The 25,217-nt window shown below is 27.4% G+C and overlaps 1 protein-coding gene across 2 annotated transcripts; it reads right to left on the reverse strand.

Annotated features, from left to right (window-relative positions):
• Window positions 1-2,048: 2,048 nt before the first annotated feature.
• On the reverse strand, window positions 2,049-24,998 carry LOC129981739 (uncharacterized protein PF3D7_1120600-like). 2 transcript variants are annotated; one of them, XM_056092709.1, is made up of 11 exons: window positions 24,758-24,998; window positions 20,548-20,639; window positions 19,225-19,321; window positions 17,839-17,966; window positions 16,556-16,771; window positions 14,169-14,368; window positions 10,757-10,859; window positions 9,784-9,842; window positions 9,595-9,682; window positions 8,057-8,147; window positions 2,049-5,127 (listed from the first exon to the last, which is right to left on the reverse strand). In XM_056092709.1, exons 1-11 carry the CDS (start codon window positions 24,872-24,874, stop codon window positions 2,389-2,391), a joined length of 3,930 nt encoding a protein of 1,309 aa, XP_055948684.1. In that variant the 5' UTR covers window positions 24,875-24,998; the 3' UTR covers window positions 2,049-2,388. The 2 variants fall into 2 exon arrangements, with proteins under 2 accessions (XP_055948684.1, XP_055948683.1); XM_056092708.1 differs by having other exon boundaries at window positions 10,700-10,859.
• Between the last annotated feature and the right edge of the window lie 219 nt (window positions 24,999-25,217).

A 25,217-nucleotide genomic window follows, 5' to 3' on the forward strand; every position in this document is an offset into this window, starting at 1 on the left:
TTCTTCAGTTGTTATAATGTGACGCCATGATTTAATTACAGTCAAACCCTGATTTACTGAATTTTTCTTCCTCTTCAACTAAAATGGAGACAAAATCCCCTATTTAAAAAAATATTAAAACAATTTTAAAAAAAAGTTGTTTAGGTTAAAAAAAATGTTGGCTTGCTTTTCAAATGACTAGAGCATGACATCCAACTTGCCCAATGTTCAGCAACTAAAGCAAGGTATGCCCCTTTCTTCTAGTTATTATTTTTTTAAAGAAATAAAAATAATTGAACGTGATAGAATGCATTACATTCTTAGTTAAATTACCCTTAAAATGTTATATAACTTTATGGCATTAGTACAAAAACTGTTACTATGAGGCAAATTTTCAAAATTAACTTTTTTCTGAATGATTTGCATAATTTTGACTATTACTGTAATTGTACTGCAAAATACACCGAAGTATTTATGGATATTATTGCATACACTGTGATTTTCAGTTGCTGTTGGCTTATAGTAAAAAAAAAAAAATCTATATATTGTAAGTGATTCTACTAGTTACAGTATAGCCCACTTTTAATTTTTATCTTACAACATTGATTCATTTCAATTCATACCTTTAATTTTTTTTGTTTAAGTTGCTAAATTTAAAAATGTTTAAACAGGTACTTTATATACATTTTGTTTATATAATACATGACAATGCACAATCTTAAACATCAATGATATTTGTAATATTTTAACACTAAATATATTGATATTGTAAGATTGAGTGACTCCACGAGATTAATCCTATGTAAAGTTCAGGCAGATTACTTTAAAATTGCAATTTTTGATAGGTGTCATACCTAGCTCGTAGATTTAACCTCTCCTTACGGGGACGTGGTGGCAAGGTCTCGACCTCGGAACAGGAGGGCTTCGAGACCCGACCCAACGAAGAACCGTCGTGTACTCAGATCTGGTGCACATTAAATCCGTCAGGACCAAACATCATCTACTGGTGTGGAAGTTTGGAGAGGAGTGTGTATACAAGCTCAGGTGTCGTCCTCGTCATCTAACCGCGGTTTAAAATTACGAGGTCGGTCACAAAACAGGCCTAGTGTTGCTTAAAAACGAGACGTTAATATAACTAACCTTCCATTACTATTTATCACTTATTCAACTGCAAGGAAGAAATTTGTATCTGAAATAAAATTTAAACCAAGCAACCTTTTATCATTCAGCCAAGTGGGGATTTGAACAATCATGTTTACTTAGCATTGAGCAAAAAACAATTTTCCTCTGAATCTAAAACAAGATGTAGAAAATCAGTAAGGAAATTAGCCAAATATTTCAATTGGAAAATGAAGGCAATCGAAATTGTTAAATAAAAGAGAAGCTGCTGGTATGAATTGCAATTTTCTGCAAATTACACTTTTGCATTCAGACTAAGACCACTGACTTTAAGGTTAAAAAAAAAAATAATGAAATAAGGCATCTTTTTCTCCACGCCAATGGATTGATAGACTAAATTATCTATTAACATGAAAAACTGGTAAGTTTTAACATGATCTGATCTGAAAGTTTGGATATTTAATAGAGTGAATATTCTGCCAGTCCATTTTTATCACATCATTTACATTAAGCATTCAAAGAATGAGAATTTATAATGTATTCTTAGCTGGACTTTCTTTTGGGGAATTGGAAAGAATTTATGTGAAGCAATTGTGAATGTTTGCTTATATATGAATTGAGGGCAGTAAACATCTCTGAAGAAAGCTAGTTATAAACAAAAATTTACTAATAGTTGAGAAAAATCTAAGTACGTAGACAATACTTTTCATTATTCAAAATTAACAGGGAACAATTTAATAAAAATTCAATATTTATTCAAATTTCAAAATATTTACAAGAAGCAATATAAAAGAAAACAAAAAATGAGGGGGAAAATCAAAATTATCACTGATTAAATAAATGCATATGAATTTAAATTCACAAAAGTGTCAAAGAGACATCACAAAATAATTTCAATCATTCACCTTTTATGACAAAAAGAAAAAAAAAATTAAACATTTTCTCGATCGAATAAAATAGAGTCAATTGAATAATTTCTTTAAACATTCATTTGAACCAACATTTTAAATCTGAAAAAACTTCAAAAATATTTTATACATTAGACAAACTTTTTAAAACTACGCATAGGCGCTGACAAGTTACATAGAAAGTTCTTAAATTCCAACTGGTAATAAAATGTGTCAAATTATTAGCAACAATATAGGAAATAAACTCATTTAAAATATTAAACCAGATTAAATTTCCATACCCAAATGATCTGTATTCTGATCAAACGTCACAGACCTGGAAGTGGATGAACGCAAAAGCCTAAGTTTTCGATTTTTAACTTCATTCTAGACTATTTCTCTCTTATATGTTTGAAGCACTTTTTGATGTTGAATTTTTGATACGACTGTGTGCTTTGTCATATGGTCTTGGACGACCAGGTGAGCTTTCGGATCTGGATATCCTTTTGAAACGTTTGTGTGGCGACTTGACATTAAAAGAACTCCTCTTAAGCCTATTTTGTCTCTTCCCTGAACTGTGAACATTCTCTGGCAAAATGTATCCATCTTTAATCAAAGGACTTTTCATCTCGAAGCTGATGTTAGTGACCTCTTTTAAAGGGTGGCTAACATTTTCTAGTGATCGTCTTGAAAAGTTATTTTCATCTTTGATAGAAAGATTAAAAGAATTTTCAGACTCGTTCAGTGCTAGATTGGAATTAGCAGATTTTTTCACTGAATGTCTGGTTTTCCTTGGAGACTTTTTCAATAAACAATTATCCTCCTTGAATGAGACCTCTTTCAGAGAATTCTGAGATTCATTGCAATTATTGGCAATTTCATTATGAAGAGGTAAGGGAACTGAGGCAGATGGAGTGCTGGTGTCTGTTATACTGAATTTTGGTGGTGGTGGTAATGGAGATCTCATCTTATTCTTCTTGCGATTGAAGTTTTCTGCTGAATCGTAGCTCCTCGAATCATGCAATTTTTTGTGACTTTTCTGTGCAGACCTCGATTCCTTCCTATTATCAAAATGCTCAAATGGTGTAGAGAAAGATGGTACACTTCTGGTACAAACAACACTTTCCCGAACTCTTGTGTCATACATACTGACTTTGGCTTGTACGTGACCAGGATTATTTTTCAGGATCAAGGCAATAGACTCTCGTCTATTGGTAGTATCTTCTTGTGGTGAATTTATTCCCAAGTATTTACTGCCACTAACCCAGTTAATTGAATTAGAAGCTGGGAAATTATTGTCAGGAGTTTTGAAACAACTATCGTTTAGACTGATTTGAAGCGACGAGATATCAAACGAAGTATCTGGTTTTTTTGTAGGTATTTTTGATGAACTTATACTGCCATTGTCGGATCCTCTACTTTTTGAAACTTTCCTTTTAGGTTCTGGAGTCATCTCGGAAAGAGAACTTGTTCTTTTAGCTTCAAGAGAACTTCTAAGTCGAGGAATTTTACTGCCCGAGCCTGAAGAACTTCTGTCACATTTCAGCTGTAGAGATGCTCTTCTATGCTTGTCTATTGAAAGTCGAGTGCTCATTCGATTTAGGTTTAATGAAAGATTCTGAGTTTCAAACTCTTCTTGAGTTGCAGGTTTATCTTCGAGAGAAAACATACTGTTAATAAAATCAATTAAGGTTTCAGAAGAATTAATAGGTGAGGATAAGTGGAAGTTTTCAAATTTCGTACTTAATGAAGTATCTTTCTGGTCCAAAGGTTTGTTCTGGTCTTTGATTTCCTCTGGAATGCAAGACTCATTTATTTTGTTACTTAATCTAACAGATTTTCTTTTCTCACGAGACTCTGATATAATTAGAGCCGGTTCATTGCCTCGTTTATTTTCCTTATTCATATCTACTGAATCGAAATTTGCTTCTACAACATTTTTGTTTATTTTAATAGATTTTTTCTTTTCATGAGACTCTGATGCTTGAATAATCAATTCATTGCCTCTGTTAGTTTCCTTATTGATATCTGAAGAGTTATTAGATTCATTTGTTTCAATATCTTCATTTTTCTTATTCATTTTCAGAGATTTTCTTTTCTCGTTAGATTCTGATGTGGCAATAATTGATTCATTGCCTCTTAATTCACAGCGCAATCCTGTATTAACAGTGTTTGGTCTTCCTCTTATGAGTGAACCATTTCTGCTTGCTCGTTTGGTTCCATTCTTACCTATTTTAACTTTGTCGCCATTTTCTGAATTTAAAGATTGACTTTTATGGAGTGGATTATTGTTATTTTTACCTTGTTTTGCATTGGCCTTTTTACTAACTCTTGCAACTTCATTGTGTTTATTTTCTAAATGCTCCAGTGAATTTTTTCTATGACTTTTAGGTTTAACAATGAAAGCCTCATTTCTCGATAAACCACCTTTGTGCGAAGACTTATCAAAATTAGGACTTTTCCTACCAGATTTGCGACTGCCTTGCCTAATTTGGGAATCTGATATAGAACGTAAATCAGTTTTTGAGTTTTTACTTTTCCTTTGTGGTGACTTGTTTTTATATTTTGATCTTAAATCAGAAGAACTTGCTCTTGTGCTTAAACCAGTAGATATTCCGCGAGAACTTGCTCTTTGAACATTAGAACCTTTACGCGAAACTCTTTTGCAGGGTCCACCATTCCTTAGCTCTTGTATGTTTGGACGGAGAGGCGTTTCACTTTCAATCAAAGGCTTTAAATTTTTAGAAATTTCATCGTCTTTTGAAATTTTACCTAATGATTCCTTCTCTTCACATAATGGTTTGGTAACAATATTAATACTTGGAATTTCAAGATTTTTCGGTGGAATTACAGTATTACAATCATCATCGTTTTTCTTAACATCTGATTGAATAGTTTCAAGTTGCTGTACAGAGTTTTCCATATTTTTATCTGTATTACGAGACTGCAAAAAGTATGAAGGAATTTCGAGTTTAGCATCACTGCTTTTAGGTGAAGATAAAGAAAGCCTGTGGCATCTTCCATATCTGGGTGTTAGGTAACTTTCAGAAGCAGATTTTTTAATGCTTTCAGACTTGGACAGTTTACAGGTTTTGTTGTCTGATGTTGGAAGAACATTTTCTTCTGTAGTTTTTACAAGATTCTGTGGGAAAAAGTTTCAGTGTATTAATTCAAAATAAAAAAAATTATCAGCAAAATTCAAAGTATCTATTGTTTGTCTAATTATTTTATCTGTATAAATAAAATTGAAATGCTATATTTTTTTATTTTATAAAAATCAAAACTATAGAATAGATTTTCTAAAATTTTGCTCACAAATACTATGACACATAAGGAAGTGTTAATAAATATTAATAAAATAATTATTATTTAAACGCTATCTCCACTGTGTATTTGAGCTCTGCTGCAAACCATATAGAATAAGTGGTAAACATTAATAGTAAATATTTTGTATATTATATTATATATATAAAATCAAACTCTTGAGCATGCATTCTTCAAATTTTGCTCAGGAGTACCATGAAGCATATATTAAAAAAGTGAAAGTAAAAGATCTTGCATATAATAAAAATATGCAAATAATAGTGAATCCTTCTTTTAATAAAATTGTTTATTGATAAGACCTAGCTTGGTCAATAAAATATCCCATACGAGTTTACACACCAAAAATGCAATCCTCAAATGGATATTTTTTGTTTTCAAGAGTGAGAAGAATTTAGTATTCTGTATAGATGGTGGATTTAAATCATAGAAACCTGCTAGATATTTTGCAAACTTTACACACAAATTTTAATAAATACAAGAAAGGTTTTCATGACAATTATTTAATTAATTGCCATAAAATTAATTTTTTTGGGGAAAAAATTTAAATTTACTGTTTTTTGATAGGCCTGAGATTTTTTTTTTTTTTTTTTTTTTGTATAAATGTTTATCCTTTATTATATAAATGCATTTTGTTTATGGATTTTTTAAGGATAAATTTTTGATTACAATTATTATTTATAGTTTTCAGACATATCATTTCAGGCTCACATTTTATTAATTTCTTTTAAATAATTGGTTTATTCTAGAAAGAGAATTATTAAGAAAGCATATAATTTACAATACAATACTATGAAGTTCTCATGTTTTTCAATATTTTATTAGTTAATTCTTAAACAATTTAAACTTTCTACTAAAAAAAAAAAAAAGTATGAAATTTTATTTGAAAGTAATTTTTAAATAGTATTCAAGGCAGAAAAATATTTTCATCACGAGTAATGGCAACTGTTTCAATTAGTAAGTAATATAATGGAGAGACAAAGATGTTCTTTATTTTTATTTGCCAGCTTGCAATTACAAGCCTATACTCAGCAATTTATCTATATGATAGAAAAAGTATTTACATTCCAATAAAATTTATTCAGAGTGCACCCGACAGATTAATTTTTTTTTTTTTAAAATAAGAATTGATAATATTCAAAACTTAAATCCAAAAATGCAATAACAGACATAACATGGGTTTGAAAAAAAAAAAAAAAAGTGAACTTTATAAAATAATAAATTGTGCTAAAAATAAACACTGAGAATATAATAAACATAATTAATTGAACAATAAAATGAATAAATATGTAGAGAAAGTGCTTGAAATATTAAAAAATATTGTAAATTAGTATATAAAAGAAAATTAATCCAATCCGAGAATGAAAAAATTTGATTCTGAAAACAGAAATCCAAATTTTTGCAAAAATGGGTCATATCTGCAACAAATTTACACCTATCGAAATAAACAGCATATTAATTTGTATTTGGCCTAGGTATAAAACTTTTACCACTAAAAAGTTCCACTCCTTTTATATGGAGATATTCAGAGAAAAAGTATTGATTTGAAATTGGATAAGGGTTGCAAGTTCTGCTTATTAAGATATTATTCACAACTCTGCTATAATATTGTCCACAGTGCTTATTTTAGTGAGAGCAATCAATTTATATTGACATGGAGAATTAAAACACCAATTTATGGTGACACCAGAAATGCAATTATTATTATTATATTAGTTCAAAAAATAGTTTATCACATAATGGATGTCAGTAAGAAAAGGGAAAATATTCTAATCAAATCAAAAGTTAATTAATAATTATTCTGAAATATTGGAGGTGGGATGTTTACTTTAAGAATAGTGCAAGATAGGAAGATAGACCCAAACAAGCACGAAATAGATGTGCTTATTATATAGATATATTAGACCCCCTAGACATACATTTTATTCATCTCTGGATGTATCGTCAGATAGTATTTGAAATTACTATAAAAGTTTAAGATTATTTTTGCATTTCATCATTGTTTAGATATAATGAAACTACAAAAAAAAAATAAAAATCAACAGCCTGCTTTACTCATCACGAACTTTTATGCTTCGTAATAAATTACATAATATTAAAATAGTGAATAAATTGCTATTTTCTAAAATTAGATTTTAAGAAAATTAATTCCATAGGGGAAGTATAGAAAATAATCTCTGAAGTAAAAATCCATGTCTTTATGCCCATTTTAATAAAATGCAAGAGGTAAAAAAATAACTATGATAAAAGTACAGAAAATTGAAGAATTTGTTAAAATAAACAGAACCAACGATTTGAAGAAGACACCAAGTGGCAATAAATCAAACATATAAAATGTGTGTTATCATATAGGCATTCATGAAAATGATAAAAGATAACTAACTAAGCAACTGATGTGAGGAATTTCATAAAAATTTGGTTAAGAATGAACCATAAGAAAAATAGAAAATCCCACACCTTCCCACAAGAAATTGATATTTAGATTCATATCTTTCTTCAAACTACTGATCCAGATGAAATAAATAACAAAATTCTTATTTATATCTAAAGATATTAGAAAGTACAGAATCAGTACAATTATATTGGTAATATATTGTAATTAATTATTACCAATTAATATTGTTTTTTATATATAAGACAAACAACTACATAAATATATTTCACATATATATGTAATTTCAAATGTAAAACATCTATTATTTTCACATTTTAGCAAAATAATATAAAAAAATATTTATGAATAAACTTACATTGCAGTTGCTAGTTTCTTTGGTTTGATTATCTGGAGGTATAACATTAAAAGTCACCACTGGCAAAAGATTTCCATGACAGGACTTTTGTCTACAAATAGAAAAGAAATGATCGTAATAGAACATAAAAACAATTTTTTCACCAAATGTTTAAAGAAAATGGAAGTTTTCATCAACACAGGTGTAAAATAAATATTAACAAATAGTATTTTGAACTGACTTCTTTAATTTAAAATAATTTCTTTAAATCAAAGTTATTGGGAAAAATTCATATTTTGATAAGTTCTTTTATACTGCAATATTTTGATCACTTTCAATGAATAAATGTTGTATTAATAATAAATGTAAAATTACTGAAATATTTAAATATAATTTTTTGACAACTATTATTCATTCAAATTTATGAAAAAGTTATAAGGCCAACATCTATAATGCTTTTTTTTTTTTTTTTTTGATTTTGGGTTGTAGCAGTGGAGCAGAAATAATATTGTCAAGAAAAACTTAAGCTTATTAGCATCATTATTATTTAATATATTATTAAATAGATGAATACATAAAAAAAATCTGATTACTAATAATGAACATGAATAACATTCAATGCTTGAACCTTTTGCAAATGAAATATTTATCCATCTCCTGCATCTGTGACATTTATTTTTTCAAAATGCATCCCATATATTATATGATTTTGATCTATGAGAAATTAAATGAATTATGCATATAATTGTGCAAAAAAGAATAAGAAAAAGTTTCTAAAAATCTATTTATATTAAGGAAATACTGAAATATAATTTTTCAATTAAAAGTAAATTTCCAATAAAATCACTGATAATTTATATAAATAGCGATCAAAAAGAAATAAAACGATATATTTTGCCATTAATACATCTTTCTAATAATTAATATTTATTGAAGTTTGAATTGAAAATGAGGATTGTCAATTCTGTCAAGAATTGTATTCTCTCATGAAATATTTTTTACAGCACTGCACATTTCAGAACAAATAACCTGCTACTGTAAACAGGTGTAATTAAATTTGATTTGGATTTTTTCTAGCACAAGAGCCATGGTTTTGCCTATGCTGTGCCAAACTAGGGTTAACATCATATCGATGTACAATAAACAAAAATAGATAATGTGCAAAAATACCCCAAAACAAACAAGTTTAAATGAGTGCATAAAATTTGATAAACTTTAAAAATGCAAAAATTTGAGCATGTGGTATCTTACAAAGTAAGAAAGGTAATGGAATGTTCATGTTTTGAAAAAATAACAAACACCGAGCATTAAAATTTGAGCATTCTGACAATATATGTTGGACAGACATTGATAGTCACTTTGAGAACACAGAGGTGGTTGTTCACCTAGCAAAAGTGGAGATGAGCGAATCTAGTATGACCAATACGTAAACGGGTTAACACTGTTTGAATTGAATTTGATAACTCAGAAAACAAAAAAGGTTAATTGGTTAAAATATCAATAATAGTAAAATCAATTAAATAACCACAATTAAATAAAATCTCAAATGTTAAACTTGCCTTTTTCTTTCTTTTTTACGCAGTAAGCCAAATGATTTTTTACGAGTGTGACCACCACTTCTACCAACAGTTCCAAAGCTCATTATGCCTATAATATATAATGAATTTCAAAATTAAACACATGCATGCATAATAAAAATATATAAGATAAAATAATCCAAAAAGAATGAAAGAAAAAAAATGTTTTACCTTTATCTTTGGGTGTCACATTTTGAAGTATATTCTCTTGATCAGCTAATTTCGGTTGTCTAAAAATATAAGTTTAATATAAAAAAAAAGTAACAAGGCTCATTATACTTAATTAAGCAGAAATTATTATAATCCACGCAGTCAAAAGGTGAAACACATCATAACCATGGCATACACACACATAACTTTGTTTTTAAATATAATGGTAATGTCAGCAATTTTCAAGGTTTAATTTTATTTTATTAAGGTTGAGCAATTTTAACCATTTTGCACAGTGAAATAATTTTTCTACATGTTTCTGAACACAAAATATAATGATTTAAGAGAAGGGGGAGGGGGATGTTGATGAAACTGGTTAATGCTAAAAATAATATTACATGCCTATGAAATTTATAAAGCTTCAAGCATATGCTGTTGCAGTTTAAATGATGTACAATCTCATTTTTTTTACATTACTTAATGTTAAGAATCATATACCTCAATAAAATCATACTAGCCCTGCAAACGCTTTTTTACAAGTAGGAATTATCTCCCAGAAATTTTCTTTCATATTCTTTAATAAAGGTGTAATCTCCAAAGATTGCATGCCGCATTTCAACAGTCTGGATGAAGGCAATTTTTGTTTCATTGTCTTCACATAAAGATAACTAAAAATATATATTATTTTTTGAGCTCAAGAAGATAAAAAAAAACTTAGATATTTCTCAAAATCTCATATTTGAAGATTACATACTTTCTTTTTGTATACTTCAGATATCAAACAGCTATGGTATTTGAATATTGCAGCTACCTTTCTAAAATGATCAACTGAAAGTTAAGTTTAAAAGTATTGCATTTTTCAATTAGTTGAAAATGAATGTTAAAGAGCCAAATTTTAAAATCATTCATGCACATCTAAATCTGCACACAGGCATACTTTTTTATTGGTAATAATGATTCAACATCAGTATCAGCTTCACGTTTGGATGCAGACCTGGGAGCAGTTGTATGTGAATTCCAGTATTTTTCAGGGGTCTTCGCATTTGTAGCAGTTGTAGAATTTTGACCCACCAATTTCTTGATACCACTAAGAAGATCTAGAGAAAAATTAAAAATCTTAGGGAAAATGTCTTTCACAGTAAAAAGAAATAATCAATATAACTATTACTGAAGGTAAAATGAACATTTTTTATAGTTAAATAATGCTTCATTTACACAAGAAAGATTTTTAATAAAAGTTTTATAAGGCACATTCATATTAGTGTTCTAAAGAGTAGAAAAGTATTTTTTTTAAAACCAAAATATAGCCATGAAAACATTATTAATGATAAGAGTTCACATAAATATTCTTGGTAAACTGCAATTTTAATATTTTCTATATTGTTACTTTTAATAAATATTTAAGACATCTTTTGTGAAATCTATTCTCATACTACTACAAAAAGAAAAAAAAATAGCCATTTTTTTAAAAATATACCAATACCAATATTTTTACAATTTCGTTTTGATGTCTATATTCTTGATTTAAAAAAAATATCAAGAATGTGAGTTTTAAATTTTTATCAATTTTTCTACTATTTATTTTTTAAATATACATTAAACTCATTGCGATATTTATATATCATATGTTCTAAAATTGATTGCTATATTTATACATCACAGAGTCTTAAAACAATTTTTTCATAAATTAACGTCTGGATGGTTTCACTTACAGAATCAAAATGAGTCAATTATTAGCCACCTTCAACCACCAGCTCTTGGTATATCATTAAATTAGTCATTTCAATCAGATTTAATGAACCATATCTTATGATATTAAACGAAATGTTAACAAGGCTTCACATAGGCCATACTTATTTTACTCACAAGCATTCACTTCATTCAGATACAGCTCTAATTTATTTAAGATGTAGTGTCATAATTTCTGTTCAGCATATCATATGGGAATGCCCTAAATACTGCTTTCTAAGAATAAAATATTTCAGAAGAGATTATCCAAATTCGAAAGATATAATTGCCGAACCTTAACCATTTTAATGTATTTTCATTTTTACTTGACATCAATTTCATGTGAAATATTTAATTCTTTTTTTCAGTTTGTTCTTTTAACTTTGCATCTCCTTGTTTTTTTATGAATGATTTTTATATTTTTTAAGTTAACACGAGTTTGACACATCTTGACCAGTATAGGCCCTTGCGCCATAAAAAAATCAATCAATCAAAAGAAATACTTTTTAAAATTATATTTACACAATAAGCAGAGAATTCTGATTGATCAGCTATGCTTGCAAAGTAGTGAAATTAACTGACAAAATCATTCTACTTGTTGAGGCTGGGAGTTCAGAGAATTCTGATTGATCAGCAATGCTTGCAAAGTAGTGAAATTAATTGACAAAATCATTCTACTTGTTGAGGCTGGGAGTTCAGAGAATTCTGATTGATCAGCTATGCTTGCAAAGTAGTGAAATTAATTGACAAAATCGTTCTACTTGTTGAGACTGGGAGTTCCAACAAAGCTTTATTTTTATATCTCAAAAATGAAGAGAAATGGTGATAAGGCAAACACCCATTAATACAATTAAGGATCATAAATTTTCATATAAAATAAAAATTAATTACATTTTTAATATAAAATCAAACCCTAATAATACACAAAGTCAGTACATTAGTAGGGACTGAATGATACCTTCCAAAGTTTCCTTCATTGAGAATGCAAAGTGAGAATTATGTTTTTGAGATTTCTGTCAGAACTAGGAAACAATGAGATATAGGTGACTCTAGATAACATATCTATGAACCATTAACTTTCATATGAATAAAAATGATCAAAATTGACGTAACATTCTGAGGAATTTTGTCATGGTTTTTGGCTCGGCATAGAATTTATAGTGAAGGCAGATTAGGGGATTTCTTTCAAAAATAAAAGGGGAAAGGGGTTGGTGAGATAGGCACATATTAATATTATATCTAAAATATTCAAGAATTTTCCTGTAGGGGGGTGGATGCCAAAATTTGGTGAATGATCAGGGCTCAGGAGCTGGGGTCTGAGAGAACATGATCTCCTTTGTTATGCCAAATATATAGATTGATGATTAAGTTAAAAAAAATATGAAAATATTGCGCAGTCATTGGGAAAACACTATCATACAAAATTTCAGAATTCCAATACACCAAGAAGAGAGAAAAAAATAATAACAAAATTTCACATTTACAAGGTTATGAAGGTTAAATAAAAGCTTGTAAAATCATAACAATCCAAAATAAAAAATTCAGGCCATCAACTTTGATAAAAACCTAAATTATTCAAAGACCTACAAAAAAGACAACAAAATCCCAGGGACTAAAGATAAAATTTTAGAAGTCTGCATGCTGATACTTTGCCCAGGAATGTTAGCTTCAGGAATGGATAGCACAGCCTATCCATTCCTGAAGCTTTTGATTTTTAAATCTGTTACATAAAACAAAAAATTTATTAGTCTCTTTTTCAGAACAATTTTTGTCTTCGAAATCAAAGATGTTGGTAAAGTGGACTTTCTAGTATTTTGAAAAACATTACAATTTTACCAAATTTCAATGGTATCCAGAAATATTAAAATATTCCTCCTTCTCATACTATCTAAATAGAGACTAGTGTTATCAGGAATTATGAAGCAAGATTTAAATAGTGCTATTAAAATGTTTGTGAAATGTTATAAAAAAATCCTGATGGAGTAGAAAAATACATAGAGATGATGAATTACCACAGAAGAACTGAAAAGAAATAATATGTGGATTCTGAAAATATCTATTAAGTTAAAAATTTATTTAAAAAAAAAACATAGATAGTGTGGTATCTTGAAAACTTAGTGGAGGTATTTACCCAAAATATAAAAATCAAATTAAAAAGCAATTATGTTGCAACATCACTCTAGAGATTGGAAGTATATAAATTCACCTTCAGATACGAATAAGGCCAGATACGGAAAAGTGGCATCAATACCTATTATTTTTGGAGGGTTCTAGAAAGAATTTGCTATGCAAATGCTATAAAAAGAATTGCTTGAAATTATTGAGTCCAGAAAAAATCAGGAAAAAAAAAGCTTTATTAATAATTATTTTAACTAATTACAGACATCATGATTTTTTTTTTAAATAATAGGGAAAAATTATGACAAATATAATTTCACTATTGATTAGACACATTTAGTTAAGGATTTATCCCACAAATGATCGGTAATTTTACATAAGCAAGAAGTCGGAGGGTAGGGGGAAGGAATGACAGAATATGCAGTTAAAGAGTTATTTTAACAATTCATAAATGATTATTTTGAAGAAATTGAAAAACAGAAATTAAAATATAAAGCTCAGTATTGCATTTAAAAGCAATAATGAATGAAAATATTTATTAAGTATGCATAGTTGATTACCTTGTACATGTCCATTCTTTTGCTTCTTTCTTTTTGAGGAGACTGTATCCAAAAAATCTCCAGATGAGTCCAATTCAGAACAACTCCTCCCCTCTTGGATTGTAGGTTGAAATGTAACCAATTCTGGTATACTTCCAATTTTCGTGGCATTTTCAATCAGCAGTTGGATTATAGATACATGAATGTGAACTAGATTTGTACTACAATTCAAATAAAAAATAAAACCTTATTTTTTTTTATACAAGAGAAAAAATTGCTTTATATATATCATATAATTTACAATACAGTATGTAATAAGAATTCCGAGAAAGTTCTGCAAAGGACAAGGATAGAAAATGGAAAACTGATAATTAATTTGCTTTTTTTTTTAAATCTAAAGACTAATGTGCTCAATTTAAAATGTTTAGCAAGAAAATTCAAATATTTCCAAGTTACCTAAATCATATGTGCAATGCCATTCAACAAAACCATGAATAAATCAAACTGAACTACATGAGTGGTTTTGTTTAGTAATTTTATGATCACAAACTATGAAATATCACATTTACATTAGAATGATTTCGGCCTTACCTTACAACTTTCTCAACTATAAAGAAAAATATTGCAATCATTAAAAATTTCAGACTGATGAACCCTTATTTTTCAGATTTTCCAGAGTATGGAAAACATACTTATAGCATTAATTCTGTCTGCTTTTGAACACATTAAATGAAAAACATTTTGAGTCAAATGTTCGAAATCTAGTTTTTGATTTGTAGATTTCTATCAAATATTGAAAGAAATCCATTCTGTGGAAGTTTATCAATTTGTCTGTCAAGTGTAATTGCTTCTTAAACACACATGGAATTAGATATAAAAACTGGTACACCATTTTCATATCTAAAGTGTAGACCTCCAACAAATTTGGAACCAAATATATTAGCAGGTTATCTGACTGTTGGTTTCTACATTTAATTGCATATGAGAGCAACATAATAATTTAGATGGGGGAAATTCGATGTGTTATGAAATTACTACAGAAAGACAGATAAAATTTTGTACACAGTTTCAACTTCTTTATAAAACTGCGAACCAGATCCCTCAGTGAATTCATAATATGTCAATTGTGCATTCATATGCATTTTAAGGCAATAATTCAAAAACGTAAAACAAAAATAAATAAATTTGATACTATATTTGATCCAATAACTAAAATTGTGTTAAAATTTGCTTAAAATTATTAAAAGAAATCATTCAAAATGAACACCCAGTTCAATATACATAAAATTCTGATGCGAACTCTGAAAATAAAAATCTGAAAATGCATAATACTCATGTCCATAATTTTTTTGCAAAGGGAAGAGGGAAAATACCTTCCCCTACACACATGGGAGAGAGTTCATGAGAATTTTGAAGAGATCATGCCTGTTTAGGTTTAATGAAATGAACTGTCAAATTTGGTATTTTACATTAATGAAATTCTTAAATAACTAGGTTATAAGTCATTTTGAATTAGCACAGCTGCATCTCATAATTTCTTATTCTAATTACAAGAGAGACAAGATGATAATTTTGCTTCCTTTATTCTATAGCAGTAAGAAAATGCTGCTACTGATGAATTTCAAATGCAAAAAACTAGAATGCATGGCTTTTTTCTTTAGAGTAGTGGAATTATATCTCTTTAGCTTCTGATTTAGAAGCCAAGACCCAGTACTTAAGATCATCATGAACCTCTCAAGTAAAAATTATAAGACTCCTACTTATTTATTTTAATAAAAAGCAGATAATATTTATTTCTTGAAGGATACACATTAATTAGATAATCAAATGATAAGCATATTGCATTAAATTTTATGAAATGTGTCGCAGCAACACTACAAGAAAAACAATATAATTTGGCTGTAATATAAAAATCTTACAACATTCCTAAAAAGAAATAAATATATTCATTTTAATTTTAAAAAATGCAAAATAAAAAAGAACTTTACAGAATTGATTTGTTTAAGATTTCTTAAGTACAAATGAATTACTGGCAAGCTTAAGTAAGCATATATCTTCATTTTGATTTTTAAAAAATGTAAAATAAATTGGAGCCTTACAGAAGATCCAATTCAATTCAATTCAGTTTTTTTAATATAACTGGGTTTTTTTTTTTTAATATACAGTGCTATAAGTCAACATAGTTAAATAATAAGATATATTTAATATAAAATTGAATATTTGTTTAAACTCTTGACTGGAGCTGGAATTTGCAAATATGTTCAAAACAAAAGTATCAAATGTTTAGCAATCTATGTGATAAACAGACTTATTAAAAAAAAATTTAAAAACAAGATTATAAATAGAAAATAAATATTAATAAAGAATGTCCAATACATTTTCTTTAAAATGAAAATTGAAAACCTCACCTAGACTTATCAGCAGAATCATTTAAAACAAAAATATTTGGTGCCATACACAAGGCTAAATTATGAGCACTCATCATATTTTCATCACTATGGGCTGCAAAATCAGCAAGGAAACACAGGAGATATTTCAGAGTATGAAGATGATTAGGAGGTAACAATAGACATGTCAAAAGATTTGCGGTGATTCTATTTTCCTCATTTTCCAACTGTTGACATCTAAAAAAAAAAATAATTTAAAAATTGCATGAGGAATTAAAAATGTTATTTATTGCTTTATAAACTGCAAGATAACACAAACCTGAAATAAAGAATATAATATAAAGAACTATAAGCAAGTAATATAATAAAGCAATATAATATTTTAAAGAACTATTGTTGAAGTCATTTATGCCTTACAGATGCATAGAATAATTCAGTTTTCAATTATAAATGTAAGGTCACTTTTGCCTACTGCAACAAATTTAAATTTAATTCACAAGAAATAAAATTTTTAACAAATAATATGATTTAATTAGATAAAAAACAAAATTTATTTAAGTTTTGAAGTCATTTCCAGAAATATTTGTAATCATATACAAAAGTACTACAGAGAAAAGGTTTGTAAATTCCTACTTAATACTGTGGTGAAAGCTTATAAGCCAGTTAAGAGCTGCACTGCACGAGCAATTGCTTTTGTATTGTGGTCATGTTACTGGGCTGCAAACCACAAGGTCCCAGGTTCTATCCTCGCTCAATTCAATTCGCCACATTGGTGATCTCGGATGATGAACCTTCAACCTTCGTACAGTTGTTGTGGCGCCATCTACCCACAGCAAACTAAAGTCGTCAGATTCATTTGACGCAGCAACTCAAAGTCGTCAGACTCACTTGACGCAGCAACACAAAAAAGGCCGCAGCAATCCAAAGTCGTCAGACTCACTTGACGCAGCAACAACAACCACTCCCCATAACGCTTGGTGCTTTTTAAATGGGTACAGACGCATTAGATTCAACGGTTAATACATCCCCACTCAACAGCCATATCGTTCGACTCACTGGAGGGAGAGTCTGTGGTGAAAGCTTATAAGCCAGTTAACAGCTATGCTGCACGAGTAATTGCTTTTGTATTGTGGTCATATTACTGGGCTGCGAACCACAAGGTCCCAAGTTCTATCCTCACTCATACCAATCCACTACAATATATTAAGATTTACAATTTTTCAAGTGAATTTTCTAACTAAATATTGAAAATAATTCTAAGTTATTAAAAACAGCTATGAATTACAACTTATTAGTACACCAACCTGATAAATAAATCATGCATATACTGTGGAATCAAGGGCTCAGGTAATTCTCGCAACCATTGCTTCAAAAGAGATGCTACATCATTTGGTTCAGATCCACATATATCTTCCCCTTTCTCAAGCTTCAACTGCAAAGGAATTAAAAAAAAAATGCTAGAAATTGGAATGTAATAATACATATTCTCAACAGGTATCAGGAAGAATTCTGGTAAATAAGGGACTTTTATGTAATAAAGAATTCCTAGATTTGAACAACCTCAAATAGAAATTCAGAAAATTTCAAATTACAGAAATACAATTTAGATCTGTTCTCTTGTCACAACAGATTTAAGCTGCAAATTGTGTGTGATGTGAAAATAAATAAATAAAACACACTTTACTCAGTGTATATTAAGTAGAATTTTTATTATTATATGTCATTTAAATATAGGATTTAGTTCTCAAACTTACTTGCAGATTCATACTCAAAATTTCATTTAGTTAATGATTAATTGAAAAATTAAGTTCAGGAAATGTACAATTAGTTTAAAAGCAAAAATACACAAGAGTTTAATCCTGCAGCACATTAGGAAGTAAGTAAAAAAATGCATTACAAAATTTTATCCTTAAATAAGAAGCAAGTTTAATATAAATATTTAATAATGTCAATGCATTAGAATTATCTTCAAGATGGATTTGATTTAATTTCATATTACATAAAAGTAATTAGATTACAATTAATATAATTCATTAATTATTTTTTGTTGTTTAGTTTATGTACTTATTTTTTATGTGCATATTTTATGATAATTTTTATAATCTATACAATATTTAAATATCAAAAAGCTTCAGAAATCTTTTTTTTTTTTTTGGTTCAATAAGAAAAAAGTATGTTTCTTATTGAATTTTAATATCTAGAAAGTAATACATGGCAAAGAAAGAGCTGATCAATGTATAAGATCAATGTATGTATCAATGTATAAGTTCAACGAATAAAACACAAAAACTCATAAATTAAAGCTTAGTAGTTTGATAAGATATAAGCAAATTAAAAGGAAAAATGCTGACACATATGATATCAATGAATAATTAAATATTTTTAGATATTAAGAAAAGGCAATAATTGCTTCGATATATATATGTAAAGTATCCTTGAATAATTAATGATATTTTGTGTATTCAGCCTTTATACAATCAAATAAAGTACGATTTTAATAAATAGCATATAAGTGTAATTTTTATATTCAGTAAGAAAAGTGTTAAATACAAATATTTATAATTAAAAAATAATTAGTTATTATGGTTAAAGTCATCGTTGAACCATAACTTTTTAAAGAAAAATTTTGTATTTAAAATACATTTTCCATTGTGTCTCAGACAAATGCTTTATAATTTATTATAACATACTCGTAATTCCCGCTGCCTCACGTTCGATCCTGCTTTACGGAAAAGTCCTACTTTATCTGAAAACTGCCTTAGATAAGTGATTGAAGATACTATGAACCTGAAATAATAAAAAGAAGCATTAAAATTATTAACATGTCAGTATGTACGAAATTAACAACTGAAAGCATGTCATTGTAAATCCATACATTGAAATTTTACTGGAAGATGAATTCCATTCAAGTTATCACTAATTCCTTAAAATTTATGGATCAACTGTTAATAGCCCAGACCTTTATATTAGCATAAAATGTTAGTACAAGTCAAGTATAATAATGATATGTAGTAAAATTAGTCAGAAATAATAGTTTCCAGCAGTAGAGTTGTTTCAGATACACATTTCAATACTTGCCATGTTAAAACATGTAAATTTATTCTTTGCAATAAATACTACGAAGCCAATGGAAAGTAATTATTATTCATTTGTTCTACATAGATTCATATTGTCAATTAAAGGTTGTATGTTTAAAATCTGCATATGATTTTTGCAGTTATAAAATCAACTTCAAAAATGTGGCAGGTTTTAACATTTGTTCATATTATTTATAGATTCAAATGATGATTTTATAGAATTTTCCATCAGCTAGAAATAACAAATTGGCACATTTAAAAGGATGTCATAGAACAAAAATCATCTTTGAAAATTGGTATTTTGCACTTTCAGTGATATGACATTTTGGCATCTAATATTTTATCAAACATAATTTTCTCTCATTTCCAATAATAAAGAATTCTAATACATTCATTTCAATGGAAATTAACATTTTTTTTTTTTTTTTTTTTTTTGCATTGCTAGCATATTAATTAATATCTGAACAGTAATTCCATTTACATCATATATGCTAACATGATATAAATGACAATATGCATAAAAACTGTTTGTTGTGCTTTATAAAATATTTAACTGTCAGTTTTAATATAGTTAATTCTGATCTTTTCGAGGAAAAAAAATTCTCACATTTAAATTGTTACTAAAATTATTAGTTTTTCCCATGTATAGTAAAGGACCAGGAAATTTTTCTGACTGTACTGAATACTTGTTTTCCATCAGCATTATTCCATACAAAAACTGCCAAATTTTAGAAATAACTTAATAACTAAAAATTTTCTTCCATTATGCTTAAATGCATCATTATGCTAACATTTAAGCATGATGATACAACCCAACTAACAGATTACTAATCCATGACAAAGGCATTTTTTGAAGATTCATTTTTTTACTGAATATTATACTTTTAAGTTTTAGTAATAAATATTCTAAAAAAAAAAAAAAAAAAAGAAACTCACTTTGGAAGAACATAATCACAATCTGCTATCCATTCCTGGTCTGCTAAACTTACTCCAAATATTTTACTCTTAGACGGCTGAGCTATTTTTTCCTAAAAAATAGATTATACAAATGTATCAAAATAAAATTAAAGGTGGAAAAATCATAAAAGACAAGGGAAAGGAGAAAATAGGAACATGCACCAAAAATGATACCAATATTTAGAAAAGGTAAAAAACTATAGATATCTATTCAAATTTTAAGGTTAAAATTACTTATTAAAACTTGAAACATTTATAAATATTACATAAAAAGAACAAAATGGTATAATATCTGCATTTGATAATTTCCAAATCTGTGAGTGTTTGTGCTGATTCGATTTATCTGTGCCAATTCATTTTTTTTTTCATTTACTATTCTCTTATTCCCTTTAACTAATAACCTTCTTATTCTGTTCAAATATAAAATCACATTGATTCAATTTTGGAATTTCGCATCCTTGATTTCCCTAACCTCTAAAACTCTAATCACTGTAACTTCGCCTAAATAAATTTGATTGTACAAAAAACATCATAAACTTCCATTCAGCTGTTGAATTAGTAATTTTCTATAGTTTTAGTTATCAGGTGATAAGAAACTCTCTTTTCTTTGCACATAAAAACTGTAAGTGCACTTATCACTTACTCTTTTTTTTTTTTTTTTTTTTGAATGACAATATGCATTAAGAATGGCCTTTAAGAAAATGAAACTACTAATAAGAACAATAAAAATCATTAAAAAAAACTCTTTTCTTTTCCTGATTTTGCAAATATTTTATAAATCCAGTCTGTATGTGTCATTAAAATAAATTTTTATTAACATAATTTAATTTCAAATATAAAACATGTTCATTTTTTTATAAGTTAGGAGCAAATTAGATTAAACTAAAAATAACTTTGCCCAGCTTTAGTAAAAACTAAAGGTATTGATAAAAACAAAAGAAATTCCCATTTCATATGAATCTCCAAGAGCTGTTTTCATTGTGTTTTTCTAATATTTAACATTCCCTGTAAACATGTACTTTTGCACACAATATTTTAAAACAGTCATGTTTTTCATCTATCTAAATTAATATTTAAAGATTTTAAAATTATCTTTCTTTCCTTAAAGATAATATGAGAAAAATAAAAATCTATGGATTTAAATAATCCGGATCTTTCTAAAAAGAACTCTATATTTCCAACTAATTAACTTGCATGTAATATATTTTATTATATGGTTTTTATGTGCTTAAAGTTAAATGTTTGTAAAACATCTTCTTATTAAAGAAGAAATTCTTTAAATAATAGGTTTTTATTCTTTCATGATTATAGAAGTTATTACTTAAATGAATTCTAAAGTTAAGGGAAACTAACCAGAAGTTAAAATTAAAGGGGCGAATAGAAAATAATTTTTAGAATGCAGGTAAATTGAAATTGTTATGCATACACATATAATGTCAATATTTATATCATACAACTAAAAACAAAGCAAAGGAAACAAATTTCATTTGATTATGTACAAATATGTTAATTAACAGAAAGCTGTATAGTATTTATTGATATTAGTATTTATTGATATATACCAGTGCAAAATTTTAAGGTTTAAATCTCAGTCATTGATGACCATAATGAAATTTTAACAATGATTAACATAACATTTTTGATGATTAATCACTTCCATGTTGTTGTTAAATATGCATCAACTACTGATCAAATTCAAATAGCAATGTTTTAACAAAAATTATCAACCACTTTCAAATATTATTATCCATTTAAAAGATAATTTGATTTTTTAATAATGGTTAGAGTTAATTTAAAATAAACTGATGACAGTAATAATGTAAACTGATTGCATATGCAGATATTACTAATGGTAGAATTTCAGATTTCTCAAGATGATAAAAAAATTTAATTGCACAAAATATCTAAAATCAAAAATAAATTTAGTTAAATCATATAAAATATTTTATAAACATATTAAGATAACATGTTGAGAATTATTTATCGGAATAAAATTATTCACCTTGTAGCTTTAACTTGGACTATGAACTTGAATTATTAATTTTAGACTTAAAAAAATATTTATTAAGCAAACAAGTGCAGATTTTAATATTTAAAACGAATGTCAATTCATGGTTTCATGATTTTAAAATCAGACCAATTCTAAAATTAACTAATCAGATATTCTTTATAGAATATATGCACAGTGAAGGACAAATCAACAAATGAATGCTGATGTCAAAAATTAGTTTTTTCTAATAGCAATTAAAGCATTAAATAACTTAATCTAATATTTAAATAAGTAAACATTTTGCTTCAGATATATTCAAATCTATTTAGTGAATCTTTTATAATATTTAAAAAACATTTAATATCATTCACATCAGCTTTTTATTTTTAACCCATCAGTATTTTACTCTATGTTAATTATGCAGAGAAAAAAAAATCTTGATATATTTTTTCTATCCTTCATTTCCAAATTTAAACAGATGGCAAAGCAAAGATGTGTAGCTATTTATTTATAATTATAGAATTCAGTTAAATCATAATATACAACTACTTTATTTTAAAAAATTAAATGATACACTATTGATTATTGATATAATCAGTATTCTTTTAGCAACTGTTACTGAGGAACAGGTTGATTCAACCAATCGTACAGGAAGTGACAAATCATTAGAAGAATCAAGAAAAATCTCATTAAATGTTAGAACTGTTTGAATAATAAAAAATGTCAAGAAATAATAATTAAACATTTTAAATAAATTTCATACATTAAAATTTTTTTTTTATGATTCTCACTTTATTTTCTACTTTAATGCCATTTTCTTACACTAAAAAAATTCTGGATCTATTCTGATAAATATTTTTCAGCATAAATAAAATCCTCTTTCACCCATTGATATCCAGCGTCCTATTTAAAAGATGGTTACATTTAGACTTCCACTTCTAAATTGAATGAACATTATTATAATTTTTTTTGTCTCAGATGTCAACATATACATATTCCTAAAATATTAAACAATTTCCAACGGGCATATACCATCTAGACAAATTTTGAAAACAAATGTTACTATTGTGATTTTTCTTTTTTTGGTTTGGTTTATAATGCAAGGAATTTATTTAATATTTTAAAGATTGTTTAACACAAACAAATCATTTAAATTAATTTCTTGACAATTATTCTAAAAAATTAATAAAAAAGTTTTTCTAATCTTGTTGTTTTAAACATAATAAATTAAATTTAGATAATAAAAACTTAATGAAGTAGATACTTTTCAGTAAATTAGATATTAACAAGCAAATGAGACTTTACTTAGAATAACATTCCATGCATTTCTTTTTATTAAGGAGAAATTCGAAAATTTATAGCAAAAGAACTTTGTCTCTTCATAATATTCAAATGTTTATTCTATTGATTAGAATATAATTTCTTCATACTGTGAAGTAAATTTTCACACACACACAAATCTACAAGTATATAATCATATGAAGATATAAAATGAAATGCTCAAAAGAAAAATTTTTGCACATAAACTATATTCAACAGATCATGAATTTGATTGCTTTTGAGACAGAAAATTTTCTAACCTCATGCTAGGAGTAGTTCTGATAAACACACACAATCACATACAAACTAACATATATAAGGAATATAATTTCCTTTAATAATTGAAAGATCATCACATTATGTATTAAATAGAAATGTATGCATTATTATTTTTCTTTCTAAAATAGAATAAAATTATTTTAAAATGAAAAGAAATATAATCATCAAACATGTAAAAAGAACCAATCCAAAATATCCCAGAATGAAATAGAAAACATCAAAGTCAATTTAGCTACTGCCATAAATACAAATTTCAATCGTGCATTCAAGTTGTTTACAACATTTTTCTATATCTTTAACAGGACTAGATTTGGACTTGAGAGACACCTTTGAGATATGGGGTCCTTTATAAGTAGTACAGTTAGCATATATGATAGATATTCACTTGAACAATTTTTTTGGAGATCTCAAAAAAACATGGAGATTCTCAGCTATAACATCTGTGGTTTATACGTAAATATTGCACTGCTCTTTTACGTAGTAAATAACAATACCATTGGAATCACAAATTCCTTAATCATGACACTTAACAAAAATTAAAGAAAATGAGATTATCAAATATCTCCACCAAAGAACTTCTTTGCAAAGTAAAATGTTTACCTGTTTTAAAATGTTAGACTTGAATTTTTTCACTTTCGGCACTTTAATTCCCAAATGTTTTAATTCAGCGAATATTGTAGTATACAAGTCATCTTTATCTGCCGCGAAATGCGTCATATTTTGATTTAAACTAAATTTAATATAACTCTGAATTTACATTGAAACATAAAATTATGAGCATTAAGCTCCCTACCGCGATGAACGGAAACCTGTTTTATTAAAGTTCATATCAACAATTCAAAATCCGTCCCATCCTAACAATAAATTTATTACGCTGTGATTGGCTGTCTCAAACAGTTGCCAGTTCACAAATGCTTGAAAACGCGAGTTTAATCACGTGGGTTTGTTATTCAAAGAATAGAATATTTTGAAAATTTTATTATATAAACCAATTATCTTTTCAATTTAAAACATTTTCTTTTATTTATTAATTCTTTATTTAATTTTCTACAAAACATTA

The sequence above is a fragment of the Argiope bruennichi genome, chromosome 8 (assembly GCF_947563725.1).
Source record: "Argiope bruennichi chromosome 8, qqArgBrue1.1, whole genome shotgun sequence".
Classification (NCBI taxonomy): domain Eukaryota; kingdom Metazoa; phylum Arthropoda; class Arachnida; order Araneae; family Araneidae; genus Argiope; species Argiope bruennichi.

What these genes read in the sequence shown, in the direction of transcription:
- LOC129981739 (XM_056092708.1), bottom strand. Translation starts at nt 24,874, where the DNA reads ATGACGCATTTCGCGGCAGATAAAGATGACTTGTATACTACAATATTC. An exon ending in AAAGAATGGACATGTACAAG is followed by an intron (nt 10,860 to 14,168) that starts GTAATCAACTAT and finishes ATTTTTCTCTAG; the next exon opens with ATCTTCTTAGTGGTATCAAG. An exon ending in AAGAAACTAGCAACTGCAAT is followed by an intron (nt 5,128 to 8,056) that starts GTAAGTTTATTC and finishes TTTTTCCCACAG; the next exon opens with AATCTTGTAAAAACTACAGA.